The sequence below is a fragment of the Rhinolophus sinicus genome, chromosome X (assembly GCF_036562045.2).
Source record: "Rhinolophus sinicus isolate RSC01 chromosome X, ASM3656204v1, whole genome shotgun sequence".
In the NCBI taxonomy this organism is placed as follows: domain Eukaryota; kingdom Metazoa; phylum Chordata; class Mammalia; order Chiroptera; family Rhinolophidae; genus Rhinolophus; species Rhinolophus sinicus.
In genome coordinates, this window is record NC_133768.1 from 7,221,198 (window position 1) to 7,233,388 (window position 12,191).

At 60.5% G+C, this 12,191-nt stretch overlaps 1 protein-coding gene across 3 annotated transcripts in view; it reads left to right on the forward strand.

Annotated features, from left to right (window-relative positions):
- The first annotated feature begins 1,358 nt into the window (after positions 1-1,358).
- The window catches only part of PPP2R3B (protein phosphatase 2 regulatory subunit B''beta), a 36,857-nt gene continuing 26,024 nt past the window's right edge, over positions 1,359-12,191 (forward strand). For 2 of the 3 annotated variants that reach the window (XM_074323889.1, XM_074323890.1), the window contains exon 1: positions 1,359-2,018. In XM_074323889.1, the coding sequence (XP_074179990.1) occupies positions 1,689-2,018 (330 nt within the window). In that variant the 5' untranslated portion in view covers positions 1,359-1,688. Of the gene's footprint in view, positions 2,019-9,396; positions 10,165-12,191 lie in introns of those variants that run through there. The other variant, XM_074323891.1, reaches the window with a different exon arrangement.

Genomic DNA, 12,191 nt, shown 5'->3' on the forward strand with positions numbered 1-12,191 from the left:
CACGTCTTTGTCCTCGGCGGGCAGGGTCTCCCCGAGCCAGCACACTGAAGGTGCATTGTGTTTCGGGCCTGCAGTTTATTTCTGTCCGGTTGGCAGCCCCACAGGCTCTACCTCCCGCCTCCCCACGGTGCCCCCGCAGCCAGCGTATAAAGCCGTCTTGTGCAGGGGCTCAAACCCACCCTCCCCTCCAAACCACACTGAGGAATGGCACAGTGACAGGCAGCTCATTGAAAGACCCAGCGTGAAAGGCCCATTTGTTGTTTGACAAGACGTCTGTATGTGATAAAATCAAACAGAGATGTGTGTGAACGTGTTTACTTCGCTCCAGAAATGACAGCATCACACACACAAGCGTTTGCTTTCCAAGTAATAGAAGTATCTTCACAGAACGTCTGCTCACAGCGGCCAGGATATGCAAATTGCAACCTCCAGTCACGAAACAAAGTTTGAAATCCTTATACACACAAAATACAACCACAGTTGGAAGAGTTAGGTAGTGAGCCTAGCTATATTTACACTGCTGAGAAGCAGGAGCTCCCAGCTCGTAAGACCTTGCAATTATGTCCTGAAAGGGAGCAAACCCAAGTGGAAATTTTAATGAAATTATGTAAAGAAAAAAGAACTCTTCGCCAAAAAAAAAAAAAAAACAAGACATAACGAGGCGCATGTGTGCCGTGCGGGTAATTGACCGACCGTTACAAGCAGAACCTGACATAAGCTAGTTATAGGGCAAGAGGTTATGTTAAGTAATTGCACCGCCTTCAAAATAATTTATGATTTTCGCAATTACAGAAGCAGCTCCTTCTCGTGCTCAAAGGCCAGCGTCTAAAGCGGTTGTGCGCCTCCAATCCATCGTTATTGGTTGACAAACAAAATGAGCGTGCACCGGGTCCCTGCAGGCTGCACTCGCCCCTTTTATCTAAAAACGGCAGCCCCTGCTCTGGCGCTCGCTCCCGGCCCCCGCTGCGGGCACGCGCACGCGCTCGCGCTCGGTGGGGAAGTACTGCGCATGCTCCACCTCCTCATCCCTCCCCTCACACACCGCCCCGCCCCCAGCGCGCCCCCGGTGGGCACACACTGCGCATGCTCGACCGACAGGCCTACGCCCCGCCCGCCCCGGCGAGCACGCAGCGCGCATGCTCGCACCTCCTAGGCCCCTACGGTCGCCTCTGCGGCGTGGGCCGCGCCCCTAAATAGCCTAAAAGTAGGAAAACTCGCGTGGGGCGGCTGCCATTCCGCCGTCCCCGCCTTCGCCCCGGTCCCTAAACACCCTCCGGCCCCACCAAGGACCGGCTGCGCGCCACCGCTGCGGGCGGGAGACGTGCGTGCGTGCGGCGTAGGGCGCCGTGCGCGGCCTGATGACGTCACGCGCCTCGGTGACACGCGACGTCGGCGACTTTCTCTGCGAGCGCGGCCGGCGCGCCCCTTTTGAAGCTGCTTTGAGCGGCTTTCGGCGTCGTTCGCTGCCGCCGGGCCCTGCGAGTCCGCGCAGCCCCTGAAGCGAGGGCGCCGCGTCGTCCCCGGACCCGGGTCCCCGCCGGGCCGGGCCCCGCCTCCTCCCCGGACCTCGCCGCCCCGCCGGCTGCTGTGCCCTCGCCGCCCGGGTGCACGGAGGCCGGACGCCGCCGCGGCCGGAGACAGCGGTGCGGGCGGAGGGGGCGCCTCGGCGGCGGGCCCGAGCCGCGGAGATGCCGCCCGGCAAAGCGCTGCAGCCCGTCCTGAAGATGAAGGTGGACGAGCTGTTCCTGCGCTGGCTGAGCGAGCCCGGCACGCAGGCCACGCTGCACGACTGCCTGCGCCGCATCCGGGCGCCCGGGCGCTTCGACGTGGGCGCGGGAGACGCGGGGCGGCCCGGCCGCCCTGTCGCAGCCCCGGCGCCCGCCTGCGAGCCCGGCGGCTTCGGCAGCCTGGGCCCCGGCCCGGCCCCCGCGGCCCCCGCGCTGCCCCTGGGGGCGGCCTCTGCTTCCAGGACTGGCCCGCACGCGCGAGGGACCCGCAGATCCGCAGGGACGCGAGGAGTAAGTCACTCCCTGTGCCGCCGCCTGCGCGCGGGGCTCGGGTCGCACAGCGGGCACGGGTGGCGCGGCGACGGCGACGGCCGGCGGGCATGTGGGCGCGCAGACGCGCTCCCGTTTAGTCTCGGTCTCTTCTTTCTCCTGTGTCTTTTATTGTCCCCCCCAGAAAGCCCGACATAGTGAAAAACTGTGTCCTTGACGGAATCGCGCGTGGTCTGTGAGTCTGGAGTTGGTTTCGCGTTTTCAGGGTGGGTTTTACTCGGCCGCTTCCGGGCAGTTCCTGCTACTCGGCTTAAGTCCTGAATGGAGAGGTTTTAGCCCTAATTTGTCTCCGATCGTGAGAGCGGAACGGCGGTGTATTAAGAGACAGGTGCTTTCTGCCCTGTAATGCAGGGTCCTTTTGCAGTAATAAAACGTCGCCTCCGGGTGTCATGGGCAAACGGTACAGTTGGTGCATATTGTATGTACACTTAGACTACGTGACTGCAACTTGCTTCTAACATTTGAAATGTTTCCGTGGGAGCCAGTGTGCGTCTAGGTACTAACATATCACGAAATGATGCTTTGTAATATCACGGAGTCTAACAGTTTCCCAGCCAAGGTGGGCCGGCCTCCAGGGGTGGAGCTCAGTCCAAGCAGAAGCCCTTTGGCTCTCAGTTGCTGGGGGTTGTCTGACACTTTCTAATGGCTCTGCAACATCTTCCAGAAAGTAAGTCTCCGAGAGGAATGGGAGTGGACCTGGGGGCAGCTTGGCTTACACCCTCCGGAGAAGCCCAGGGGGCGGCTTGTGGGTCCGCAGACGCTGGTCTGGGACCCATCCCTGAGCCCTGGGCCTCTGCCCTGTCACCTGACCTGCGTGCACAACCTCACACTTCAGGAAACCTGGCCTGAGGCAGGGCCGGGGCTCAGAAAGCTCCCTGCAGCAGTGACAGTTTTCCCTCCTGCAGGTGGCATTCACACCACTGGCATCGCTCAGGTCTCATTTTGGGGCCACCCACTTGGTCTTTAAATGTTTTTCCGTGACAAAGCCCAGCTCCACTTGAAGGTGAATTGTTGTATCTCCTGACCCTTGACTGCGTGAGCCCCCTGAGGCCTGGAGGTATTGTTCATGGCAGGTCAGCTCTACAAGGATGCGCGTGGAAACAAAACAGGCAGACCGCAGAGAGCCAACAGCACGTTCCCTTCAGACCTGCACAGTGCACACAGCCAGTCGTGATCTTTGTGCTGGTTGGCACCTGGCCTTCCGTTTGTACAAAGTGCATCCCCTGTGACCCGCATCCAAGTGAAGTGCAGAGCTCCCCTTGGCAGGCCTTTCCCAGTCAGCCCTGGTCACCCCCACCTCCTGCAGGGCGCCCCTTGGCAGGCCTTTCCCAGTCAGCCCTGGTCACCCCCACCTCCTGCAGGGCTCCCCTTGGCAGGCCTTTCCCAGTCAGCCCTGGTCACCCCCACCTCCTGCAGGGCGCCCCTTGGCCGGCCAGCACGCCCACCTGGGGTGGGAGACACAGGCGGGGAGCAGGGGGCTCCATGCGGAGGGGGCTCGGGGGCGCCTGCCGGTCCTGCACTTTCAGGGGGGATGTTCACTGACGGGGGCCCTCATTCAGGCCGGGTCCCCAAGGACTCTGGTGCTTCCATAGCCAAGGCCCTGGGCGGACACCCTAGTGGGACGTGCCCCCGGCTTCCTCCGCGGAATGTGCCAGCCCTGAGACGTCAGTCACCTCTCCAGCTTTGAGAGGCGGCACAACGACTGTTACCTGTTGGGGCCACGCACTTCAGTGCCCTGTGCAGCGGGAAAGAAACAGCCCCCGCAGGGACGTGCTGGCTGTCGGGAAAGCACGCGTATGGTTCATGTTTTCCCATAGCGTTCAGCTCACAACCTGACTCCCATCTGCAGCCACCCAGGCGTTGCCTGGCACAGCCAGTGTTATTAGCAACTCTGCACCGTGCCAGAGATGTTTGTAGCAACAGCCGATTTAACAGCAGCCAACAGCTGCATTATGGGCAGGTTACAGACCGGAAAGCCCAGGGTTTTCGGTGCAGTTTTCATTCCTTCCGATTCCATCATGTGTGGGGAGGCACCACGTGTCTCCGTCTCTGTTGATGGGTCCTGGGCCTGTTTCCAGTTTTGACTTATCATGAATAAGCCTGCTGACGACATTCGCTTGTAAGCCTGTGTGTGGACATGTGTTTCCATTTCTCTGAGAGAGATAACGAAAGTGGAATTGCTGGGTTTTGCGGCAAATGTGCACTTAACTTTGTAAGACACCGTCAGCGTCTTCCAAGGTGGCCATGCCACGTCACATGCCCATGGCCCCCGTGAGGGTTCCAGGTCGTGCCCTCGCATGCTCGCCCCCTCGGCGTCCCCTTCCCCGCGTGGAAGGAGGCGTGCAGTGGCGTCTCCCTGTGGCTTTGCCCTCTCGTCCCTGCGAGTCATGCTGCCCTGCACCCCCATCGTCTTGTTCATTTTATCGCGTTGCTGGACGTCCTTACGTGTGTGTGTGGCTCCTCCATCACGTGCAGGGTCTGCCACGTCCCCCGGTCTCTGACCCCGTTCTTACTGCAAGCTTGTGAGGCAGAAAAGTTACAAACCTAGCCTCCTGGTGGTTTTCTCTGTGTCCCCAAACGTGTAAGCCATCACCTAAATAGGCATTTTTTGAAATGACTATTCTTTTCCCATTGGCTGTGTTGGCACCCTCGTTGAAAACCAGTTGCCACAGATGTCTGCGTTGGTTTCTGGACGCTCTCTGAGCCGCCAAGCAGACGTCGGTGCTTACCCCGGCGTGTCACCGTTTGGGCTCTGCCACTTGCCCGTGAGCTGGAAACGAGGCCCCTGTTTCGTTCACGGCTGCAGTCGCTTTTCGGGTCCTTTGCATCCCACAGACTTCTTAGGGTCTTCTTGTCGGTGTGTGCAGGAGAAGTCCGCTGAGGTTTTGTGACGACTGTCTCGGTCTGTGCGTCCGTGGGGAGAACGGCCTTGTCAGCAGTGCCGAGTCCCCTGGCTGGGAGCGTGCGTGTCTGTCACTCACTGAGGTCCTCGATTGTCCTCTGCGTGTCTCCTGGTGGGCGTGCAGATCGCACGGTTCCTCAGGCACACGGGCTCCTGGCCGTTTCACTCTGGTGCTGCTGGTGCCGTGGCGTCATCTCCCTCTGCTCGCTGACGTCTCCATTGCTCGTCACAGGAACGCTGGACGTGGCACTGTGACCCTGCTGCTGTGAGCGGCTGACCTCGGCCATCCTCCCCGCCTGTCCGCTGGCGGTGCACGGCTGTGATAAGGCGGTCCCTTCTTCCCCCCCGACCCCACCCCCCGGTCTGCATGGCTGCCATTTGTTTTTCCGCCCCGATTGCTGGGCAGGGACCTGCCGGGCACACGAAGCGACATCGTCACTTTGTCGTCTCGCAGGGGGCACGCTTCCGGTCTCGTCAACAGCCATCGTAGTTACAGGGTGTTTCACAGGTGCCCTTTACGAGGTTGGCGAAGTTTTTCTTTCCTTATGTTCCTAGTTTGTTGGGAATGTTTCACGAGAATAAGTATTGAGTCTTGTCCAATGCTTTGTGATCATGTGGTTAATAACACGGTGTTTTGTCAATTAGTGTTGGGTGTCACCCCACCTGTTTTACTGGGATCAACCCCGTTATGATAGCTAATAACCTCTTTTAGCTGTGGCTGGGTCCTGCGTGCTGACATGTGAGAGGTACGTGTGTGACATCCGTGTGTGTGACGTCTGTGTGTCTCCGTGCTCACATGTGTGTGACATCCATATGCCCGTGTGCTGGTGTGTGTGACATCCGTGCCTGTCTGTGTGCTGGCATATGTGTGACATCTGTGTATGTGTGATACGTGTGTGACATCTCTGTGTACTGACGTGTGTGACATCCGTGTGTCGTGGTCGGGGCGTCCGTCGGGGCTCTCTACTGTAACGCCTTCTGCTTGGGTGTCAGGCCCGCACTGGTCTCAGAAACTGAGTTGGGAATTTCCCCTTTCTCTGCTTTCTGAGGGGCGTGTGCCAGCTCGGTGACTCTTCTTTCTTGAAAAGCTTTATAAAAATTAGGTAGGGTGGTAACTTTAGTCATTTCCCCCGTTTTGTTTGCAAGTGGGAGCTACCCCTTCACTTATGGAAATACTTTCCTGGAAGTCCAATCGCAGACATAGAGCAGTGTGATCAAGTGTCCCTAAGTTCCTGCCCTCACACCACGTTCTCGGCACGACCATCACTGTGCCCGTCGGTGCTGAAGGAGACCTTCGGGAACTTAACACACGCGAAATACTCGTGGGTCCCAGAAAGCGCGGTGGTAGTCGGGCTGCTGGGAACCACGCACTCCTCCGCAGAACCACGTGTGCTGCCTCAGAACCGCGCGCTCTCCGTGCGGCTGTGACGTGTCCGTCCACTCGTGCAGTGTGGGGCCTGGAACGCTGAGCTTTCCCTGAGCGGGGCAGGGGGATGTGGGCAGAGCCAGGGCCTGTTCTGGGGGCCTCGCCCCCACCCCCACCCCGGCATGTGACTAAATACCACCCTCTTTACACGGGTATCTGAGCTGATTTGGGGACTAGTGATGCCTGCTTTCTGGAGGCTTCCACGTGTGTAGCTTTGAGAGTGGCTGCCGCAGGGGCTACGGCGTTCTCCACCTGGGGAGTCTGGGTCCAGGCTCGCCACCTGCCTGCCCCAGGCCCGCTCCGTCCCCTAGTGGCCGTGTGACTAGGGGACTTCACGTGTGTGCCTCAGTGTCCCCCTTTGTCAGCGGTAATGTACGTGCCTCCTGCGTTGTCCTGAGGGTTTCCAGTGGCTCGTGGGAAAACATTTTTAAAACTCACTCAGAAAGCGGGGAGTCAGGGTGCCTCCCTGCCTTCCCTCTGCTTCCCGCTCTTAAATTACCTTTGCGAGTTTGCAGAACTGGTAACCTTTCCCCAAAGTCCGTCAAGAGGGGACACATGAATGGCAGGCTTCTTTCTGTTTGCATCCAAATTTCTGGTTTCTGGCCAGAGTTTAATGGAACAGCTCGGTCGGTTTTAGGTCCGTCTTGAGCTTTGTTTCACCTGTAGACACCCCTGAGCACTGCAGTGGGTACACGTGTGGGTGCATGTGACTTGGAAACAAACACTAACCCTAGAGAAAGTGCGTTGCAGTGGGGGAGTGTGGTCTCACCTGCTGGCAGCACACAGCTGCACGGACGGGCGCGTGGGGTTTGGCTCCCCTGCCCCGTGCTCTGGTCACTTCACAGCCTGCCCCTGGCCCGTCTGTCTGGACAACTCCAAGGGGGTCAGACCTCGGAATCCCAGAGGACAGTCAGACGTGGGAGGAAAGGAAGGTGGGTTAGGGCCCACAGGGGACCTGGCAGAGAGAACACAGGACGCGGCGCCCCATGCGAGTTTGGGAGCGGTAGGGGTGCTTAGATGGTGGGGAGGTTGAAGGAAGAGAGAGAAACGCCGTCTGAGGCTGCGTCCTCTATGAGCCCAACTAGGCCAGGTGCTGGGAAAGGCCCAAGTGGGGAGCCGGACATGAACGGTGGTTGCTGGGGGGGTGCGGGGGGGGGCCACAGGGGATGTTTAGGGCCCTGAACACGCTCTGTACATAACTGTTACGGTGGGTGATGTCACGTCAGGGTTCGTGTGTCCAAACCCAGGGAGCACAAGCCAAGAGCCAAGAGCCAAGAGCGAGCGCCAGTGAGGGACACGGACTGGGTTAGTAGCCGTGTAGGCGCCATCCTGGGGGGTAAGGGAGGCGGCTGGCGGGAGGGGCAGCGGGCGGTGGGCTGTGGGGTGTGTGGTGGGAAACCCGCGCTTTCCGCAGCCTGAAGCTGCTGGGGAAAGTGCTAGAAAGGGAGACAGAGGCAAAGGTGGGTGCAGTCTGGGCTTTGGATGCGTGACCAGGGGTCAGTCATTTCGTGGATGTCTGTGTTCCCAGGGCAGGGAAAGACAGGTAGTATCTACCTGTCGGGAGACAGGGGAGAGTGTGGTTGAGACCTGGGGTCCTGTGATTTAGGGGGGGCTGACGAGTGGCCCCTGGGGTCCTGGGATTTCGGGGGCTGACGAGTGGCCCCTGGGGTCCTGGGATTTCGGGGGCTGATGAGTGGCCTCTGGGGTCCTGGGATTTCAGGGGCTGACGAGTGGCCCCTGGGGTCCTGGGATTTCGGGGGCTGACGAGTGGCCCCTGGGGTACTGTGGTTTTGGGGGGCTGACGAGTGGCCCCTGGGGTCCTGGGATTTCAGGGGGCTGATGAGTGGTCCCTGAGGTCCTGTGACTTAGGGGATGGGTGGGGACGCAGCTCTACACTGGGAGGGAAAGACCCGTCTGGCTCCTTGTGAGGCCTGGTTCAGGACAGGCTGCGTGTGGAGTGCAGGCCCTCAGTCCCGTTGGGGCCGCTCAGGGTCTTTCCCTGCGTGTTCTCAGGACTCCTGTGTTTCCCAGTTTGCTTTCTTAAGCAAGCACTGCGTACGCACTGTGCGTTGGGCTGCACTCGGCATGACACTCGGCCTTTTCTGTGCATGTGGCTGCTATGCCTGACATGTGGTGGGCACTCAGTGATAAACCTGGGGGTGGGGGGTGACAGGGGGAGGACAGGAGAGGCCCGTCCCCTTAGGGCGTGTTACTCAGACGAGTGACAGCACCGATGGTTCAGATGGGAAGAGGCTTCCTGGGGGCAGTGGGGTGAGCAGACCCCCTAGAGCTCCAGGGTGTGGGACCCCAGATGGAGTCTTGAGGCTCGTGCCGTCAGGGGCCCAGTGAGGCACTGCCCAGAGGGCCACCAGGCAGCTTCCTCACAGAATCAGACCCCCCAGGGCCGCCTTTCCCCTTGGGAGGCAGGACGGCCTGGGACAGTGTCCTGTGAGCTGGCCCGTCGCCCCGAACGTAATCCCCACTTAATACTCGTGTTTCTGCCCCAACTCAGGGCAGCCCCGCTGTCCTTGGCTGCAGAGCAGAGCCCCACGCACAGCGCATGCCCAGCCCCGGAGGCTGCTTTCTGGGTGGGCGTGGGCAGTCTCCCCCGTCTCGTATCCTCCAGGATTTTTGTGCCACTTCAGTGGGTGCAGGCTGAGCCCAAGGTTCTGCTCTGCAGCTGCGTGTGTGCTAACTTGCCGCTTACTTCTGAGAGAGTCTTCCGGAAACGGGCTCAGACTCTTGAGGCCGGACCTCTGGGGGCTTTGGGCCAGCAGTGCCCAACGTGGGCCGAGCGCTGCAGCCCCCACAGCCCTCTTTCCTTCCTGGTGGGGAGGGTGGGGGCGGCTGGGGGTGAGCTCATCCGCATTGCAGGCCTGGTCCACCTGCTTCCCTCCGCCCCCTCTGGGCAGCTTCACACTCACCAGGTCACATTCCACGTTCTCTAAAGCTGCTCGCTGGATCGAGTGGCTCGCATGCTATAAAGTCCTGACTAAGTCCCTCCCCGATTTTTGAAAGGAAAACGTCCGTGTGCCTTTGGCAGTTTCAATATATTTTCCCAACTCTGAAAGTGGCAGGAGAGGGGTGGGGCCGCAGACCCCCCTTTGGGCTGTGTTTTTGGGGAGGGAGCAGCTGCTGTGGACTCATCCGGGCCCTGGGCCCAGGACAGCCAGCTCTGTGACAGGTTCCGTTTTGTGCTGGACACACTTCACTTCTCTGGAGCCTGCCTTTGTCCCCTCCCTCCAGAGAACGGCCGGCGGCAGTGTCCCCAGGTCATCTCTCCTGCTTCCTCGCTCTGCCCGGGTCTGAGCCTTCCGAGCTGCGTCTGCGCTGCCCGCATTAGAGAGCAGTTCTGGGAGTTGTGGCCGCGGGGCTCCCGCCCGCCTGCCCGCCCCACCGGCTGCCCGCTCAGCTCTGCTCAGCTCCTGCTGCCTTCCCCCACCCTCGGCCATGTGTCCTCCTCAGCCTGTGGAATGTGAGTGGCCCAGGGCCGGCCCCCAGAGCGCCTGGCCTGCCCGGCACGGAGCTCGCTGAGCCGGCTCAGCCCTGCACGCTGACCGTCCGGGCACAGCTGCCGCCCCAGCCCGAGGCCCCACAGGCCCACCCCGTGAGCAAGCGCCGTGCCCGGGGGCCCACGGCCCATGCGAGCCGACATGCGGCTCCGGGAGCTGTCCCTGCGCCAGGACCCGGACCTAAGGCAGGAGCTGGCCGCGCTGGCCCGCGGCTGCGACTTCGTGCTGCCCTCCAGGTTCAAGAAGAGGCTGAAGGCTTTCCAGCAGGTGCTGGGCGGGCGGCGGCTGTGTGTCTGTGGTGGGGGCTCCCTCCTGGCCCTGCCGGGTCCCTGTGAGGTGGGAGCTGGGGGGGGGCGCACACTGGGGGTGCGTGTTTGTCCCTGTGGGGAGCCAGGTGTGCCCTGCGGCCTGGGGAGTTTGCTCCGGAAAGTTCTTCAGAGGAGCACTCCCTTCAGTCTCCTTTCCTGGAGTGTCAGCGACTGCTGCCCCCAGTGCACAGCACAGCAGTGGGGTGGGCCCGGGGTCTGCAGAGCCGGGACGCGGCAGGGGAGCTGGGCCTGCAGAAACACTGGGCCTTCCCGGTGAGCGTGCCGGCCGGCCATGCAGAGATGTCTGTGGCACTCCCTGGCGTGCCTGGGCCGGGGTGCATTCTGTGTGCTGATGCCCCAGCCGGCCCCACTGTGTGTGGCACTGGCGCCTGACTGGACCGGCATGAATGGGTGGCATGCGAGGAGCGGGTGTGCTTCCCAAAGGGCTTTGCTGAGATACACGCCGTGCGCGCTGGAGCTCACCGTTCGGCGGTGTTAGTGACTAGCTGGCTTTTCAGCTTCCTCTTGATTCTCAGACGCGCTCAGCAAAACTGCCCCTCGTGTCTGCGTGTAGACTTCGTTTGAGCAGACCGTGTAATTTGAAAGTAGGGACTTCCCATGCCCACTCTGCAGTGCTTTGCAAGTGGAGGTCTCCGTGGCCACGGAATGTCCCCCTCCCCTGCCCTTCCCCTTGGGTGGGTCCCGTGCAGGGTGCGGGGCCTGGAGCAGGCCTCACGCTGCCTCCCAAGTGCCTCCTATCTCGCTTTACAGACTTTGCCACATGTGACGCTTGCCAGTTTTCTCTGCAAGGAATCAATGTAATCTCGTGGCCTAAAAAAAGATCCATCAATACAGACCGTCCTGTTTGGGGGCGAGAGACCTGCTTTGCACCCGTATTTGAAGCAGAATGTTTTCTAGGATGACATTTCAGTTTTTGCAGGACTTCTGAGTTCTTTCTGTCTGTCTTCTGGCTTCCCGTCTCCCACATGTTGTCTGCAAGGGGGTTGCAGCTGCCTGTTTAGTGCTTGTTTTTAAGGAAAGTCTGTTTAAACCCACCTTAATTTGGAGACCTGGAAAGTGGAATCAGCAGCAGGATGATTCTGGGTTAGACGACAGGAAGGTGGACGCTGGGTGGTTAATTCCCTGCAAACGGCCGCTAGGGTGTCCCGTCCACCTCACTCCTGTCACTTCATGTCCAGGGGTTCCCGGCAACCCCAGAACTGATTCGTGAAAGTCTGGATTGCTTTCGGAAGCCTGTGTGTCTTACACAAAGTTCACTGTTTGGGAAACAAATTTTGTGAATTTCTTTCACAGGAAGTCATTTCTCGTTACAGAAAAATGTGTTTCAACAATGTTTCTCAGGAGAGACAACAGTGTGTGCTGTAGACTGTGCCCTGCGGTGCAGGGGTGAATCAGAGAGAGCCTTTCCATGGGGGAGTTAGGGCGGGAGGAAACTCGCCTGGCCTCTTTCCTTTACCCCCAGGAGGTCTGAGTGTGGACTCGGCACGTGGCCTTGGGTGGGTCGCAAATGCGGGTGGCAGAGTGGGGCAGAGTGGGGACAGTGGGCGAAGCGGGAGATGGTGGGGACAGTCCTTCAGGTGTGACAGGTGCCTGTAGCCAGGTGTGTCTGTGCTGCCCTGGCTCCGGGAGCTGCCCCACTGCCGTGTCTGCTGCCCACCCGTCCTGCCTGGGGACCCTGGCGCCTGCACACGCTGAGCCCCGAGACTGTCGTGCCCAGCTCTGCAGTGTCCCTCAGACCTCGTCTGGCCCAGTTGGCGGCGCTGCTGCCCCCACCCGCGCAGGACACTGACCGCCCCGCCCCCGGGAGCGAGGACTCGCTGTGCACACGGGACACAGCCTCCACTTCCCGGCTCCACTCTGTCACCTTGCTCGGGTGCAGCCTCCTGTGGGGAGCTCAGGGGCCATCCCCCGTGACTGCCGTGGACATGGAGCTGACCTCTCCTCCGTGTGGGGACCGCCCACCCT